General features: G+C 46.4%; 1 protein-coding gene and 1 long non-coding RNA gene across 4 annotated transcripts in view; one reads left to right on the forward strand and one right to left on the reverse strand.

Annotated features, from left to right (window-relative positions):
• Positions 1–18,963, reverse strand: part of cnsta (consortin, connexin sorting protein a) — a 42,237-nt gene that overhangs the window by 16,088 nt on the left and 7,186 nt on the right. For all 3 annotated transcript variants that reach the window (XM_028014541.1, XM_028014542.1, XM_028014543.1), the window contains 3 exons: positions 17,021–17,634; positions 14,863–14,893; positions 12,834–12,920 (listed from right to left, as the gene is read on the reverse strand). In XM_028014541.1, the coding sequence (XP_027870342.1) occupies positions 12,834–12,920; positions 14,863–14,893; positions 17,021–17,634 (732 nt within the window). The remainder of the gene's footprint in view (positions 1–12,833; positions 12,921–14,862; positions 14,894–17,020; positions 17,635–18,963) is intronic.
• On the forward strand, positions 12,927–16,328 carry LOC114142936 (uncharacterized). The gene is made up of 2 exons (XR_003595130.1): positions 12,927–13,550; positions 15,206–16,328. It is a non-coding gene; the product is annotated as an uncharacterized LOC114142936 (long non-coding RNA).

Below are 18,963 nucleotides of genomic sequence, written 5' to 3' on the forward strand. Positions count from 1 at the left end.
CTCGTGGCAGGGTCTTCTGGCCAAACTTATGACACACTCAAGGACTTTTCGTGTGTTATTTTTACAAGTCATGCGCCAGGGTCTCGGGTTGACGTAGTTTTCAGGTCTCCAAAAAACCCCAGGCCAAATCATGCGGTCCTTAGAATAAACTGTGGCGAGGTACTGGTACTTGATCCAATAATTGGTAGACTCACGGAGACAGGGTATAACCCAGGCTTGAAGTTCTTCTTGTTGGAGACCCCACCATTCCCAGTCCCAATTCCGAGAATAATCTTCGTACCAGGCTCGCAAAGCCCATTTAGCGGTAGGGAGGACGTCAGGACTAGGACAGTGATACCTCCAGGTGGAATAGAAGGCCTTGCTAGTTTGTACGAGGTCGCATCGTGGTGACGAGTGGGTTTTCACCCAACAAGTGTGATTAAGGCTGTCAAAGATACTGCGTGCCACACATTTGTCAATTTTTGCAAAGTCGCCTTTTGGAGCGCTCAGAAGGTCATCAGGAGTTGGAAGGGGTTGTGTACGTAAATTGGCAATGTGAAACTCCTCTAACCCAGCAGGAGAGCGAACCGCTCCCTCTGGGAAGTCTCCCTCAAAGAACGTCTGGTCTTTGGCTATGTACGTCCATGGGAATGTGTTATTTAGCCAGGTTTCAATTTCTGTCCGTATTGAGCGTACAGAGTGCCAGAAATCCGACCGGTATTCCTCTACAGCTGTGACAATGTAATTTTGGCCCCTGCATTTGACGAACTTATTCCAGAGGCAGGCATTTAACCACCTAAAGTGGTTCCTATAACAATGTTGCTGGTCAGATTGGTACATAAACCGTGTAGGACCTTGTCGAATCAGGAAGGCCGTAATGTTAGTCAAACTTTCGTTGGGGGGCGGCCTCGTTGCCCAATCGAGAAAGTCGTTTCGGGAGGTGTTGTTAACCCGCAGTTGCTCTGTAATGTTGGCATCCTCTCTGCAATTTAGGTGATAGTCACCCCAAAACTCCCCTCGTGGGAGCCAGGTTCGACAGCCTGAGGACCTGTGCGGGGCCGGGTATACTACTTCGGTATCCCAGTACCCCTGGTTCGGCAACAGTAGTAGTGATCGACAAGCCATGTTGCAATGCCATTCTGGAAATCCTCGATCCGGATGAATCCAGTTACACCTGACGGTCCGTCGTTCCTTGCGCTGTAGAACCCGTATCCAGCAGAGCGCTCCGGTGTCGAGGAAGTCATAGGCGTAGATCTCCCAGGTCCGATTCATAAGGTCGTCTAGGGAGGAGTCGTTCAGTTTGTAGGCTCGGCTTTCCACATACTTTTTGCCGTTTTCTTTGGCGAATAATCCGGTTCGATTCTGGGCAGAAGTTTCGTTGTCCCATGGCACAAAAATAGCCGTGGTGCTTGTATTCCAGCAGTTGAAGGTGGCATACTTGGAATGTCCATAAGTGACCTTTGTATGCGTAAGGTACCACGGTCCAACTCCGATGAAGTAGAAGATCGTAGCGAGAACAGCAGCAGCAAATAGCAGAGCAAGAAGCGTCAGCAGCCCTTTCAGGCAAAGGGATTTTCCTGTTATCGTAGTCGTTTTCCGTAGCAAAGGTTCGTTAGAGGTGTCCGAGTCGTCGTCAGTGTCAGTAGAGCTGTCCGAATCCGATGTTGAGTCCAGCCAACCCTGGTCTGTAGGCTTGCGCCTCATGCCGATAGCATCCATCCTGGCCAGATTAGTGATTCTCTGGGATCCGGTGCATCAGGCATTGTACAAATTTTTCTTAAAGCCTTGATGCAGCCTTGGTGAGCAGGGTTCTTCGCAACCCGTCTGGTGGCTCTTCTCTGCTGCAAGGCTGTAAATATAGGAGAGGGGTAGGGTAAGTCGGGCTCCAACCCCCTCCACACCCACTTCCAGTGGAACACCCTCCAATAGTCAGGCTGAGGAAACAGGCCTTGGGCGGTGCCGCTTTTCAACGCCTGGTCATACCAAGATTCGTGATTGTACCCTATTGGGGCGGGTACTGAGATGTAGGTGTACAAAGGTTGCCCATGCAAAGTTAGTCTGGTGCGATACCCCCAGGTTGACGGGGTAAAAATCCTCTGGTGTGGTGGGTTGGGGTAGACCCTGTCTATTTCCAATTTCAATGGAAGCCTGGTGTTATTAAATATATAACATTCTGGATTCATCTCCCTCTTTACTATGGTTTTTGCCATACTTGGTGATGTGGTCCACATAATCATGTCATTAAGTGAAATTTCACAATACAGTCCTTGCAGTGGTTCAAGGTAATGGGGACCCTATCTCACCCGCAGTTCGATCCCCTGTACCCTGTGATACACTGTATTAAAAGTCCATGGCAGAGATCTTGGGCTCATAGGTGAAATTGATGCATAATGGACCGTGTTACTGGACCCTCGACCTTGCCAAGCAGGCGGTGCGGTAGGGATGAATAAATGTGGCTTCGTTGGAGGGGGTGGCGTGTACTCTTCACTTTCCCCCACCTGTTTGGTGTTCTGGAAATCAGTAGGTCAAAGATATATGAGGTACTTGAGAAAATATGCTTCGGTGAGCGGATTGGAAGGAGTGAAGTCCTCTCTTGGCATATCAAGGAGTATAGAGGTAGTTGGGAGTCTCAGAAACGGGCCTTTATCTGATAGTCCCGACGAGACTCCAGCTCCTACTTTGAACATTTTAGTTACAAAAACCTTTGTACCTTTCCGTCTTGTGGGTTTTGACTGACGTTGGGACTTGGCGACTCGTTTTCCCCCTTCCGGTGTGTTCGTTAGTCTTGGTTTTTCTTCCTCCATGGAAATGCTGAAGCGAGCTTTTGCCAGGCGTGAGTCTTGGGTTTCTTCTTAGGAGGCTCTGGTTCGGTGTAGGACACGGTGGCGTAATTCTGCTCGTCTGGCACCACTTTGATGGTTGCTCCGACGGAGTAGATTCCTTTAAAGGGGACGGTGATCATGCGCACTGACAGCTGAATCTGGCAGGAGGTGCTAGGATCGGAGGGCGTACCCGCTCTGTGGGCCACGCCTCCCGGGTGTTGCAATACTCCATCCCGAAACTGAGACTCCGCTGTTATCCAGTACAGGCAAGACTTTTCCTTAGGTCTTACCGCATTGCTGCCCCACCCATCCACCTCAGTGGTGTAGTAATACATATCTGAGCAGCGTACCCCATCTTCCCTTGGCACGTCCGGTAAATCCACCACAGGAATTGTGCAGTCATTGATGACTTCCAAAATCAGATGTGCCCATGTGGTCAGCTCCCAGGGGCCTGTCCAACCCCCATTAACGGCTTGGTCTCTGGTGTCATCCGGGAGTGCACTTAGCCCCTCAGCTGATGGTTGGTACGCGTGAGGCCGATGCACCCGGAAGATCACAGGGGAGTGGCTGGTGTTCAATGGTGGAAATGACAGGGATGTTCCGGCAGCTTCATATGGCCAGGCAGCATGAACAGAATCCCACAGGACATCATGGGGCCCTTCTTCCCTCCTCCACACCCATGGATCCGCTTCTTCTGGGGTGTTTGGGGGAGCTGAAGGTCCCGGTAATATTATCGGTATGGGGCTCCCATGGTTTGGTTGTACTTGCCCATATGTTCTGTAATATCGCAGCGAGCTGTAAAACCTCGTCACCTGCCATCCCTCAGCCTGACCTGTCAAAGTCAGTTCTCCTCTCCCCAACTGGTCTTCGCAAGTAGAACAGTGGTGGAGATCGTCCCCATCCCAGACGCAATAACAGCTTTTTGGTTCTTCATTCTGCCAGCTCCATTGGGTCTCCAACTGAAGTCGGGGCAGGTAACCTACCCGGCAGTTCCCACAGATGGTGTTGTTCAAAACCGTAACCGGAGAGACGCGGAGATGTTGTAGCATCTCTGCGGTGGCTCCTTGTTGCCTGGGTTTCTCACGGCCCGGTCCCTCCCAGGTGATGGGGAGTGGGTTGTTTACTAAACAAACCGGACAGCGACTTTTAGCCCTTGCCCATATCAGCATCTCTCGCTCCTCCGACAGGACTCCCTTTTTAGCCCAATCCAATTTCTTCAGGGCTCGTCCTGCCCAAATCCCTGAAGGTGTTCTTCTAATTATAACCACCCCTTTCACGGTGGCCAGTCCGATATAGGGTGGAATGGTACATGATTCACTGGCCATTTCACCGGCTTCTGTTTCACTTTAGTCAGGAACTGGCTTGAGCTGCTCAACTCCTTGAATCCCTTTTCTTTTCAGCAATACTGTGTTCCTATCCAGTACTTGCTTGACGATGTCAGTGGTCTCAAACTTGGGTTTTACTGCTGCACTTACAGGTTGCTCTCTTGCTTTGACCCACACGCGCTGTCCCTCTCGGAATGGCACTCTGGGCGTCAGCTTCTCCTTTTTGTCGCTGGAGCTCCGCCCCACCTCCTTCGTGGTGAACGGCCGTTGGTTGAGCTCCATTGCGGGGGCGGGCCTTTCGGCTCTGCTTCTGTCGTTCAGTGCCTGCCCTATTTCCACCGCCTGCGTGCTCCAACTGTTGGTGTTAGCATTTTTAGCTATCCAGCTTTTCACTAACCCTATGGCTCGTTCCACCACTCCGTTAGCTTGTGGGGTATAGGGTGGAGAGTAAACTCGCATTACTCCAAACTTCTGACACCATTGGTCAACCTGTGAATTACGGAAATGAGTCCCATTATCCGTGCGCAGCTCTTTCGGGATTCCCAGGGCACTGCATACTTGTTCCAGCATGCCGACAACACTATTGCCGTTTGCTTTCCTGGCTGCTTTTGTAGTTACAAACCCCGACATAGAATCCACCAGCACTAAGAGGTACTTCTCACCTCTTCTTCCTGTTATCCCCATGGGGCCTGCAACATCCATGCAGACTGAACCCCAGGGGACCGTGCTTTTGATGGATAACCCTTCCATCCGCTGCCCTCGGCGACCTGCGTTGTATTGTCCACATACTTCACAGTCCCTTAGCACGCGTTGAACTTGTTTCACTGGGATCCAAAGGTCTTGCTCCTCCAGCTCCTTACGGGTAGGTCGTACGCCTGCATGTCCAAGGGCCTCATGCACGCTCCGCACGACCTCGACCACGTACTCTTCTGGGACCTCCCGTCCTCTGGGAGTGCTGTCCCACTTCTCGGTACCGACAAAGACGATCTTTCTTTGCTGGACATAACAGTCCACTTCATCATTCCCACGCCAATGAGCTCCCTCATGCGTGTGTGCTTTTTGATGCTCAACATCTATTTCCAACTGTAGTTTTAGCTCAGCAATCTTTTTCCACAAGTCTTTGTGCGCCACTGGCTTGCCCTTTGCTGTCTCGAAACCATTTTCTTCCCAAATGGCCAAGTCTTCTCTAAGGGCTTGAGCACAGTAGTAACTGTCGGTTACTAACCTGGCACTCTTGATTTTCCTTTTCACCAGCTCCAGCAATCCTTCCAGTACGGCCGTTACTTCTCCGGCTTGAGCACTACCGGGAGCCTTTCCTTTCTGACGGCATTTTTCCTTGCCGTCTTGCTTCAGAATAAATCCCCAGTATGCCGACTGGTCGGACCCCTTTCTGGATCCATCGGTGTAGATTGTCCATTCTGGATGTCCTGGCTTGTCAGGTGTTTCTGGCGGTTTCTTCCTACTGGTGGGTTGTGCTGGCCCAATTTCAAGCTCCGGGTCCAGCAGGATGTCCTCCCATCTTCCCCACCGTGTGTTAGTTGCTTTAGTACTTTCCACGGTACCTTTTCTTAGATACTTGTGAACTTGGCTTGTGTGATGACTTTAACTGGTTGTCCCTGTGCTAGATCCTTCAGCACACCCCAGTAACGAGCTAACACCGCTAGCTCTTTCTCCTCCTGCGGATATTTCTTCTCAACAGATGTCAGGGTGTAACTCCACAGGGTAACTAAGCCTCCATTTTCGTTACTCACTTTGATCATGGCATCGTCATTCTCACAGCTGATTTCTGCCACCAGTCTTTCTGACAAACTTCTTGGCTCCAGTCTCACAGCTGCTTGAATGGCTTTTCTCAATTCTTCCAGGTTCTGTTGATTTGCTGCTGTCCAAACCCAGGGTCTTTTTCCGTCCTGTTCGTCTTCCTCACTCTTTCTCAGGCATTTGTACAAAGGTTTGGCATACTTCTGGTAATTGGGTACGTGGTCCCGGACATAATTGCATAGTCCTAAGATTTTCTGTAAGTCATTCTCTGACTGAGGTGGTCGAATGTTCGTCAGCTTTTCTCTGTACCCATCTGAAAGTCCCAAATCTGACGTAACTTGGAAACCCAGATAATTCACTTGGAATTGTCCAAATTGACATTTCTTGAGGTTTAGTTTCAGACCTGCCTTGGTTAGGTTTTCAACCACTTTTTGTAGCCTCTCTAGATGTTCTTCTTCTGTGTCATCGGCAATAAAGACATCATCAATGTACACAGTTGCACCTATGTCCCCCAGTACTTCCATCACTGCTGACTGGAACACGTTTGGGGAGTTCTTGTATCCCTGGGGTAACCTTTGCCACACGTAGCTTTTGCCTTTGTGGGTGAATGCAGTTTTACCTTGCGATTGTCTGGCGAGGCGTAGAGAGAAAAATCCATTGGCTAGGTCGATGCATGACTTGAACTTCTTGACTCGAAGAGTTTTCAACGCTCCTTGTGGATTGATTAAACTGGCTCGGTTCGCTATTGTTCTCCGATTCAGGGCTTTGAAGTTGATAACTGGTCTCCAACCCCCTCCAGCCGATTCAGGTTTCTTCACCGCCTGGATGGGGCTGTTGGTGATCGGGTTGAGCTCCTCTCTGATGATTTCCAGGGCGCTCAGCTCCTTCACGATCTTGTCCATCTCCTCGACTGCTCCCGGGTTCAGCGGGTACTGCCGAACAGGTGGATGAACCCCACCTTCGATGTGATGAACAAATTTTGGACCCAAATCCCCACAATCGTTCTTGAACCGTGCCACTTGCGCTGTAACGATGATCTCACGCAGCTTCTCTTTCCCAGCCAGGGAGAAGTCACTCTCTGCGAGCTTCTGTTCTGTCACCGTTGGTATGTCAATCGGTTTGTACCAGTCCTGCTGCCCGGATCCGGTTTGGGTCGGGCCGACTTTCACCAATCTTGCTTTCAAGCTCGTCAGCCTTCGCTCTAGTCGGCGATGTGTGCCTTTCTTTTTACTGAGTTCATCTAAGTCTTTTACTGTGAGGAGATTGTAAGGACCTTTTACCCACACTACTCCTTTCCAGGTCCCATATGGCATTTCTTCTATTTTTCCATTAGCAAACTGAACCTTCAGGTGTCCTGCTGTTTCTAGGTCTTTGCGGGTCATAGACACCTCCGCTCCGGTGTCCACCAGGTAGGGCACCCCTTCCACTTTAGCGTAGATTTCGTCCCCCTCCCAGTAGGCATTTTCTAAAATGACCCGCGACCTGGACGCCATTACTTTGGTGACCCTCCGGCCCCGGCTTTACGGGACTCACGGAGGGCCGTCCTCTGTTCTGGGCTCAATTTCCTATATTCCTCATCCGTCAGAAACTGACCTTTCCCTGGCTGATTTTGTGAAGCCGGCGGGTTGGTCGGTCTTCCTTGTGGTCCTGGTGGTTTCTGCTGGAACGGCCGGCTCTGGAAATTGGATGGTGGTGTTCCCTGTTGAAACGGCCGGCCCTGGAAATTGGATGGGTGTGTGCCTGGCGGGAACGGCCTGTTCTGGAAGTTGGATGGCTGTCTGACGTTGACCCTTCCAGGTGGCTTTGCTGATTGGCTAGCCTCCTTCTTCCTCTTGTCCTCGTAGTACTGCTGCTCCAGGTCGAATCCCTGCACTGCCACATCCATCTGGGCCACGGTTGTGCTTCTCACTGGTAGTTTCACAAACACAATCTCTCCTCTCCGTCCCTTTGTCACCTCACGCAGTACCTTCACATATCTCGCGGGAGAAACGGTTTGCTTTAGTGTGTGCCAAAGCGGTTCCAACCGGCTTCCTTTGTCCAGCCGTCCTCTAGCTCTCTTCACCTGGGACTCTTCGTCGTCCATGTCTTCCAACACCAATCTTTCATAGTTGCTCTGTGCTGACTCTGTTCCAACCATCGGGTCTGCAGTCACGCTGGTCAGCCACAACTTTTTGGCTCCTTCGTGGTTGGTGGTAGATAGCACGGTTGGCCAAACATCTTTCAAATACTCCTCATTATTTTCGTCTGCGTTTTTACTCCGAATCACCAGCCTTAGATTCTTTAGTTCTGCGTATGCATCTTGTCCAGTAGTAGTGGCCGGTGATTGGGCCGACACCCCTTGTAGTTTCCGCGGGATCTGTGGTCCTGGCTCTGAAGACGTCGCCTGCGGTTCCTCCTCATCAGCCGACACCTCGTCCAGCTTCTGTCGAGTCTCCCTGGAGTACTTGTAGGCAGCTTTCTTCAGTCGTCGCAGCATCACATCATACATAATCCCCATGTATGCATTCCTGAAGTTGGTGGTCAGGGAATAGTGTGCTGTCAGGGTAGAGCAGGATGGTGTCATCAGGATGTTGGCCCACTCCCCAACTGTTGCTTCTACCTCGAGCAGCACCTTGTCTCCCAGCCTGCTGGCCCATCCTGCTGGAATCTGGTACTCGGTCTGACCGACCTCTGGTACATACGTACGCCGTCCGTCTTTAGCTTGTACGGGGCCCCAGGTCACGTCTCTCGCCAGTCTCTCAGAAGAACCCTCGATATCAAAGGTCTCTATTTCTTTCTTCTTTCCTCGGTGCTGTCCCGTCCGGAGTGTCTTATGCCCTGTCGGTGGTTGTTTTGGGTCGGAGAAGATGCTGCCGAGATCACTCTCTTCTTCTTCTTCTTCAGAATGTTCGATCTCCTGTTGCTCTTCTCCGTCCTCCGAGTCGCCGATGTCCTCATACTGTTGTTGTCGAAGAGGTTCCCTCCTGGGGGAGTTCAGCGGTTGAATCTTAGCTGGTTTCATCGGTCCTACTTCCCTCTGGACCGTCAGCTGCTCATTCTTGACTCTGTCTGTGTTGGGTTGTCTCAGTTCACTGCTGCTTCCCTCGAATGAGAATTCTTTGACGTATCTTGCTGCGTGGGACTCTGGTCCGACTGGTGCTTCCCTTAACTTTATCCTGAGTGGCTCCATAACCTTGGCTTTGCCGGTCTGGGTGGCGTTTGAAACTTCACTCTGGGGTATTTTTAAGGGATATTTCTTGATCTCCTTTGCTGGGTGGCTGATGCGGCATTGTTCCTCCATTTCAGTTGCCATTCGTACACCTTGCTCCGTACGGAGTCGATGCATACGGGGGTCAACCACCACCACTACCTCTTTGAACACAAAGAAATGACTGTTGGTCTTGGCTATGTTCACCACTCCATTCCACTCCATTCTCTGTGACCGACCTGGCGGTGTCCTTTGGCAAATCTGCCGATCTTAGTCCCTGCACGCTCACCATCACCCTTCTCATGCTTTCGTTGCTGGCAGTCACCAGGCCCCTTTCAAGTCCGTGCCACATCTTCTTCCGATATTCTTCCAGACTCTCTCCTCTCTTGTAAACATCAATTGGGACCAGGATTATGGCACCATAAGGAAGACTGTAGCCCTTCATCATCACTACGTCTCCTTTAGTTTTTTCACTACAGGAAGCCTTCAACACCTTTAAATCCTTTTGGTAATATTTCCCAGCTTGGTTTTCAAGGCTGCGTCGAAATTTTTGATTGTGAATCTTGTATTTATCATTGGTGAACACAATCAGCCCGTCACCTTCAAGGTCCCATATTCCTCCAATAAACTGGTAAATCATGAGCCCGGATTGCAGCCTTAAGCTGATGGTTTCTGATGGTATTTTGGCCAACTCTCGGGTGCTCCTCCAAACATCCGACTTTTGGGTCTTCTTCTTAGGGCGGCCGGGGTCCCATAGCTCCTCATCCGATTCCTCCTCGTCCTCGTCGGAGCTGCTGCCCGCTGGAGTCTCCGTAGGTGGCAGTGGCTGCCTCCTTTCCGTGCTGTGGACTCGGGGATGAAACCCGAACTCCTGACCCCGTCGAGGGGACCAATCCCTGGCCGCTTGCTCCAACTGCTCCTCAGTGAAACCGTCGATGAGCGATCCCTCGTGATTTTCATCATCCGACGGTTCGAGGGGGATCTCGTCGCTCTGCGATGGTCCTGGTAGAGCCGGGATGTGGTCGTCGTCCGTCAGGTCTATCAGGTCCCGCGGAGCTTGCTTCGGCTGGTTAGTCGGTGTTGTGGCTCTGCTGGGCAGTCGGGATGGAGCCTCAGCCACCTCCGATTCTGCTTTGTCTGGGGCCTGCTCTTTTCCTCGGGTCTTCTTGAAGGCCGAAAGTCTCTGCAGGACCTCGGCATATTCTTTGTATTTGCGCACCCCAATGGCGAGAGGGTTCACCAGGATCCCTTCGATGCCCGCTGCCAATGTAGCTGTCTTCACTATGCTGTCATATTTCTCAGAGGGGCTGTAGACCATCCGCAGCTCACCAATCGTCCATCCTTCAAGGAGTTCAGCGAACCATTCCAGCCATTCTCTGATCTCCGATTTCTTGGTTATCTTTACCGGGCATTTAACGACTCCCAGTCGGTGACCATGTTTAAGCTGGGTGCAAAAGTATATCCGAGTCTGCACCAGGTACTTCATTAAGGTCCGTGCCATGTCCTCTTTGATGGTATAATGAGATTCGAAGAAAACCCTCCTAATTACCTCAATCCAGGAATCCAATCCATCACCGAGTAATATCAATGATATAGGCAATTGTAATAATGTGGATTGGGAAAGATGGGATTGATGACTCTCCCCATCCCGGCTGATGTTGCTTGCCTCTTGTCCCATTGTTGGCTTTGGCAGGGGATCCAGTTCCCCTCTTTCTTCTTCATTCATAGTTGTCTTTGTCTTCGAGTTGCCTATTCCCCAAAGCCTCTCTTTGCGCTCTTGAGTAGGGATGGGTCCAGGCTGTGTTGGCTACTGGCTTCACTGTCTGGATACTGTCGTTTATCCTCAGTAGAAGCTCTCCCTCACCTGCATGCTATACAGTTACTGCAAGGGTTGTGACTGACGGCCTTATCAGTCACCGTTAACTCTATTCCCTCAGAGTTAACCATCCAAGTGAGCTATTCAGAATCACACTTCTGTTTTTACTGACTTGGTTTATTAGGGCCCGCCTACTTGGCTCCGCCCCACGTTGGGCGCCATGTCCGTTATCCTGCAATAGCTAGCCCCGCCCACTTCATCTCAACCCTCCGGGGCTGACTACTGACCAGTTCTCTGTCTAACAGGTCCGGAAAATCTCTAAGACCTGGGTATTACCCTAAAGGAGATCTATAAGAGATAATCTATTCAAACTGGTGTCGAAAGCGATTCGTCTAGCTCTAACTACCTCCAATCCAGAAGTTACGACCCTTTTCAGTTAAGAAACAATCAGCTGAGTAGCCCTCACAGCTGCATAATTCCAATAACCACTCCTGTTAACGGTAGCTCGCTTTCTAAAATATAACTTGCTCTTGGAACCGGCTAGATTAAATTTAGTGACTTGGATGTAAGTCCCTGGGTCATTATTTTATTCTCGCCAAAGGAAATTATGAAGCCTCCTCTTTACTAGAACCATGTACCTTAGTTTTACCTTTATTAAAAGAACTGAAAAATGATTAAATGACTCAATTAATTCCAATGTCCACCAACCTCATTAGAATTTTAGAGTATGAATTTATTAAGCAAGCTTAAGCAGGGATATGTGACATACAAATCAATAATCAATTGTATATAATTCAAGAGCAGTGTAATAAAATCAACATGTATAATCATACCCTACTGTCTCTTTTCCCTAACCTATGTCGCAGATTCTGAGATAGCTTTTTAGGAAGCAAGTTCAACTCATACCCAGTTGGTGGTGGATCTTTGGCAACAGGAACGTCCGAAAACCTTGGTCTGAATCTTTGTCCTTTGTATGGAAAAATCCTCTTTAGAATAGAAGCAAAGTAGAGAGGGCTCAATTACTTTTGAAAACCCAACTCTTTATCCCTCCGGAACCTTTGTCTTTTCTCCAAGTCTGTTGCAATGTTTGGGTTGAGGCAAGACCGACGATCGAATCAGGAACCCGGGTTGGACGATTGGAACTTGTCTCCCTTTGGCGGCACGAAGCTTCAGCTTTTCCCGTGGCTCCAGGGTGTGGTCTGCTGTTGTTTCCTCGATCTGCTTCTTCGTGTTAGCTCTACTTCGGTGCCGCAGACAAAGAACAAGAACTTCTCCTTTTCCGTCTGCTTTTATACAGTTCTCTGCCATGTATGTGTATGGGGAGTGTTAGTTTACGTGGTTTCCTGAACATCTGCTGATCTCACGGAAACCCCTGTCGGCCCCTCCTGTCTGCTGGCTGGGACGGAAAGTCCCGTCCTTTCCTCAGCGTGTTGGTCTTAGCCAACCATACCGCTCCACCCATCCTGTGCGTCTGGCCATCTGTTCAGAACTGCTTGCGACAGCAGGAACTCACAAGTTCCCCTTCTCCTTTTTCCCCTTTTCCTTTTAACATTAAAAACTATGTGCTTTTCTCTGATTAACTTTTAAACACAGTCAAATATTAAAAACTATGTGCTGATTTCCATTAAGCATTAATCATAAGCATTAATCACCTCTTTCACTTATTATAAATCATCAAACCTTAATCATTACTTACACACAGTCATTTTACCTATTGTATTCATACATGTCCAACTTAATCATTATCAAAACACTCAATCATTATAATCAAAACACAAGATTGCTTTATTTCCGTCAGGCCTTCATGCACCTTGTTCTGCGTGTACCTGGATAGATCTCAAACCCCCTACCAGTTTTCTTGACAACGTATATATATACTGTATACACAGTATATATATATATGTATATATATATATATATATTGAGAGAAGTGTGATGTGTGTTACCCCACTGCTGTTGAAGTGCATTCAGGTTTTCCAACACTCTCTGGTGGTAAAGCTGCTCTAGCTGGATAAACAACAACGCTCGCTGGTCTGAGAAGCTAAAGTCAAGAATTAAACACACATGAACCAAAAACAGAATGACCTGCTACATCCTTCCATGATAAAAACCTGACATAGATCTTGAATTAACATTAATTTTTTGGATTTTGGTTGTAATAATCCAGACTTTATTGTGCTTTTTTTAAAATTATTGTTTAATTTTTCCATGTAGCTGGTGCCCTGCTGCCTGTAGAGGAATACCAACAACACGAACAAGATAACCTAAAGAAAATTCAGGAGAAACTAGAGCTGCACGATGTTAAAAATCACACAACAGTGGTGTGATTATGGAAGATTGACCTTTAGCAAGTGACGTCACGCTCTCCAGAACTCCGCCCGCTCCGCCATGACGGACATCAAAACAACCTATGCACTCCTGTAAAGCCTGTCAAAAAACGGACATGTGGTGGCATAATATCGCTTTGATTTAGTTGATTTCACTTTAAAAATGGTCACAGGGATGCTGCGAGGTCGGCTACACAAACAGACAAGGATAGAAATCAATCTTGTCATCTTATTGCAATGAGGAAATATGGCGGCGACGGATAGCAGCTGTCAATCATAATGACTGTCAGCACTCGGTTTAACAATCGCGGATTTGCAGTGAACACTTTTTACAAGGTAAGAAGATTAACGTTCATAAACCTTATAAGTAAGTATGATTAGAAAGATATGAAATATCGCATTATGGAAAAGGTACGTGTCTAACCATTGGTAACTATGGAAACAACGCCCCACCGTCGTGTAGCCTAGCATGTGTGGAGAAAACTGGTTAGCATCTTGTTTTTTGTACGTTTTTAAAGGTTCTTCTGTGTAAAGGGAAACACAGTTCATGACTTAATGATATACAGTAACTCATGTGTGTGAAATCGGGTAAAGTCGGTAATTTGATCAACACATCAGCAGGGAGGAGGTAAGCGTCGGTTTCTAAGCTAGCTGTTTCCAACTTTTGTAAATACTGTCGTCAACGTATAACGAAATGAGAGCCTGCAGAGTAGTTTTAAGTCGTACAGCGGGGTGACCGGGTGAGAGGAAGAAGAAACACACAGGCAGGAGAACAGATGACGGGGGCCTGAAGTCTCATGTTTATGGATATGAGCAGCCAAAACACAAGCCTTCTTTGACACAGCTCAATGGTTTCTCTCACTAACTTACGCTCTATAGATTCATTGCAGCTAAGCTTGGATAAGCTTTTCTCTCATGCATTCATGTGTTCACACCCACTGGCTTTCCCTCTGATGACGGTAAACGCTGTGAATACACTTCTCCTTTCATCATTCTTTCCTGTCATTAAATGTTATTCTTTGTTAGCCTTCGAGCATTATGCATATTGCAGAATTAGGCTTTATAAAGCCGAAAGACAAAAATTGTCCCAGAAATTATTGAGATACGCGATAATATTGTAGTTTTGAGACCATTTTCAACTAATATAATAATAATAACAGCTTATTAATGCAAATATGGCCAATCAAAGATAAAAATATATATATATTTTAAAGAATATTTAACACTAGAACTGGAAAACGTTTCCATTTCCAAAATAAATAAACCAAATCAAAAATCATTAAAACTGATCATGAAGTTACAGTAACCAAAATTGCGCCTTAAAAACAATAGTCATTGAGCTTAGACAAGGAAAACAAGTAAAAGTGGCAGATAGTGGAAACTAGCTGGATATAGGGTGTTAAATGTGTGCAGTATTTCTCAAAAATGGCAGCTATTCAACAATATAAAAATGAAGCATCTCTTTAAAGATTGTTGTCCAATTTATTATGCGTTTAATTGATTTATTGCTTATCGTGACAGGTTTACCAATAACTTCAAATAAATATCAACAAAATTATTATTCTGCTCATTTTCTATCTACTATAGTAATACTAAAATACTTCAATGAATACAGTAAAACAAAAGCATGTACACATAACAAGGATACAGTCTTTCTGAAGGACGAAGGCCTCGGCGATCTGAAGGGAAAGAGAGGACCGAGTTTAAAAATGTTTTCATCTGATCAGCCATCACAGAGACCAGAACACGTTTTCACAAAAGATCCTTGACGTGGAACAACGTCAAGAAGTAAAGACGGAGAGAAAGAAAGGCAGTGATATACAAGGTAAGAGCACTACAGGAAACTGACCTAACTTCTATCTAAGAAATAAAAATCATGATGTAGCAGGAACAGCGTTATTTTGTTTTCCAGAGAATGAATTGTAAATAAGACAGATGAATAATTACAGAGAAAAACGAGAGACCGTGTAATACCCTGTACCTCTTTCCAGCAAGCGTGGCGTTCATGTCGCCCAGCTGATCTCAGAACAAGAGCAGCGTGTGTGAGAGCGAAGAGCGAGGAAGAGGAGGAGGAAGCATAAGGCCATCGCATGTCAAATGAAGTCAGGGCGGTGACGACTGCTTGGCTCTTTAGGTAGCCTACTGGGATCAGAAACTGCTTCAGGCTGCTTTCTGTTCTGCCTGGTAAGTTTTTTAAAGCATTTAAATTTAGTTCATACCACATTAATAAACTGCTGCATCTAAATCCCACAGTTTGAGGTTTTTGACAGCAGTAAAATCAGAACTTTTTGTAGTTCATGGGATGATGCATACATGCAATTCCAGTTAAAGGGGAGAATGTTTACAGCCATCTTGTTTTAAAGTTTCAATTATTGTGTGTTTGTAGTTCTATCATGATGCAGATCTAAAACTTGATTGAATGATAACTGTTTAAGTTGGTTAAGAATAATCCAAAAATGTGTGTCAACTGATTAGTTGCAGAACTAAAATAAAAGAACAGCATGCACAAATAATAAGAATATCAATTAGAGTAGAATTTTACATTTTTCAGAAACAAAAAACATTAATTAAACCTTTTTTTGAATTCTCAGTGACCAAATGACGTCGCAGCCAGGATGTGACAACAAGCTCAATTCAAACGTTGTGCTGCCTTCTTGTCAGGCGTCTTCCTCCATTGCACAGATATTTAATCTGGAAGCCAGCGCAGGTCAGGTGTTCGCTGTCAAACTGACAAACATTAACCTGCCTCAGAACGTACGAGTTCAGTCACGCAGCTCCGTGAGCGAGACTGAAACTATCAGAGAACCTGAGGGTGAGCACCGAGTGTGAGTTTTAATGAAGTGTGCATCTGGCTCCTGAACATGCCAGCAGAAACACCCCGGCCCCAGGGTGCAAAGTGCCATCCTGAGGTTGACTGGATGAGTAGCAGCCCTTTAAATGCTCGTGTGAAAGCATCGGTTTGAATAGACGAGGCTGGCAGAAAGCCAGCATAACACGCTGGAAAGATGCCTTTATATAGGAAATGCCCAGTTCAAAGTGTCTAAAGGCCACCTAATATGATTCATTCAACAAGTTACTAGAGATTCATGGGCTTTGCAAAACATGTTCATTACCTTTTTCGCACAAAATAATTCTTGGATAATGAGATTTCAGTCTGCTCAGTTCTGCCTATTTTGAGATCTTTTCAGAAGGAGCTCATTTTAGGGCCTCTGTCACTTTAAATCCAAAGAAGCAGCTGCTGGCCACGCCCCAAATTCAACGTTTACACTCACACAATAGCTGCAAAATGATGCGTATTTATACAACCGTACATCTTTGAAAAGCAGAAGTGAAGCCTCCTGCTCAACCAAAAAGAATGCAGCAAGTGGTTTCTTGGGAAGTTCACAACAAAACATTTGTCTTTTCCAGGAGTCATTGTACAGGGCATGCAGCGGTAAAACCAGCTGACCAAACATGCTGGTGCTCAGCTTGTGTTGCTAGGCAACGGGGCTGGGCTAGGTAATGGCGCAGTACCCAACGAATGTGACTTACCAATCTGGAGGTTTTTAAAACGTCTCATTTTCCAGACACCAAAAAACATCAAAAATATTCCCATAAAACAGTCTGGGTGTTTTTTAAACTTTTTTTCCAGACACCAAAAAACATCAACATATTCCCATAAAACTGTCTGGGTGTTTTTTAAACTGTTGGGCTGTTTCTCACACGCAGCTCAGGCGCCAGTGTGGAGGCACTAAAAAACGTGCTACATATGAATTTTGCAAAATAGGTCCCATTTAACATAGAGCAGACGAAACACAAAAGATTACCTGGTGAAGGTACTGAGGAAGGTGGGCATCATCATCTCTTTCTGACATCTGTTCCAGAGACGCTAGGAGAGTTGGGCTTAAAGCAGACCCTGTTGACGAGGTCGAGACTGAAGAATAATCAGCAACTGGACTGGAGGTAAACTGTTCCTGATTTGAGGACATGGCTGTGGTATGACTCCCTGTAGTGAAGGCATAGGGCTCTCTGTTGGTGACCGGTCCAGTACTTGAGCTGCTGGTCACTCCAGTCAAAGCAGGCCCACAGTTGGAGACGGGATCCTTGGAAGAGGTAAGCTGTTCTGGACAGGAGTCTTTTAATGTTGCATCAGAGGCGACTGTGTTACATCTGGTCCCAGAAGAGCCGTCAAGCTGAGTGTCTGAGGTTACACCCACCGACTCTGTGGAAAATGTAGCCGCTTGACTGCAGATGGCCGACTCTACTGCGGCTGAGTCCAACCCAGAGCTGGTGGAATAGGAAATGACTTCCTCTCCGCTTTGACTCAGTTCCAATGAATTAATGGGATGTAGAGTTTCTGGACTGATGACTGGGATAACGGGGGATGCAGGCTCTGGACTGGTCCCGGGGCTGAAGGGAAATGGAGTTTCCAACAGACTGCCTGCAGAGGAAAACACAGGTAGACGTCACCACAGAAGACACACAGATACAAGAAACTAGAGCATAACATGGTTAAAGCAGGAAGTAGAGAGAATACAACAACTAAATGCAACAAAAACATTACAAAGGCAACAAATATTGAATCTTTAAAGCGGAATGGTTAACAAAAATGTTGTTAGTTCTTGTACTTTAGCCAGAAGGAATAAAAAAATTAACATTTTGATAGTGGCTCTCACTTGGTGTGTAGAGCCCAGCACCACAGTAAAGGTGTTGTCAAGGTTCAATGTTATGATTATAATGAGATCCGTGCTGATTTACCTACATATGTGCTAAAGAGTGTTGGTAAAGAAAGCTTAATTTTAAGAGACAGGGACTTTTGTTTTAATTAATTGCATAAATCAAAATAAGCTTGATAAATTAAATTTTCTCGTCTCTCTCTTGCTTTCTACAAAGACTGGATGACAAAAGTCTTCAATCTGGTGCTTTGTCTCAATGGAAACTTCAGAATCCATTTTATTGTTTCAGGTGTTTTGTGTATTTATTTTCCAGAATTAAACGTTGATTAGAAATTAAAGTTTATTGATCTTTGACAGGGTGTACTTGCATTATTAAACTGATGCATTTCATTATGTCACTTGAAAACGTTCTCAAAACAACAATATTTTCATTGATTAAAATAACTTCTGGGTCAACTTATCATCCAGCAAAACGTGTTGCAGGCCTTGTTGTGTTTCCTTTACAGTCAGAAGATGTACATTTCCTCTAACTTCACATACCCAATGCTAAAATTAACCCCTAAAAAGCTAAGGTTTCCTTATTGACTTCAGTAAATAGGTACTATCTTCAAAAACCTGCTGTGTTGATTCCTATTCTTGTTTTCTGCCCTCTGCTGGAAGATGTCAGTACTACAGGTTTCATACATTTTCGTACTATTTTTGGAGTTTAAACCCAACTAATTAACTTTAATTATAGCCCTGAGCCAGAAGAAAACCTGACATATTATTTAAAACAAGATGTTACTGCTTTTGTTTTTAGACCATACTCTTGAGTAAACGATGCAACGTCTCCTGCTTTTAGTTTTTGTTTAACGTATTCCGCCTCTAATTTATCGCTTGTTGACAGAGTCAAGCGCAGATCATCTGGGATGTGTGATTGATGAGAGCTGAGCGAAGTGGGGCTGCATATTGTGCATGCGCCACATGTAATAGAGTCCAATGAACTTCTGCACCTTACTTTCTTTCTTTCCTCAACAGAATAAGCTGCCAAATCCTCTATTTAGACAATAATAAGTAGATTAACACAACTTTATATCGTGCATTCTCGTTTGGTT

Source organism: Xiphophorus couchianus, chromosome 4 (assembly GCF_001444195.1).
Source record: "Xiphophorus couchianus chromosome 4, X_couchianus-1.0, whole genome shotgun sequence".
NCBI classification, from domain to species: Eukaryota; Metazoa; Chordata; class Actinopteri; order Cyprinodontiformes; family Poeciliidae; genus Xiphophorus; species Xiphophorus couchianus.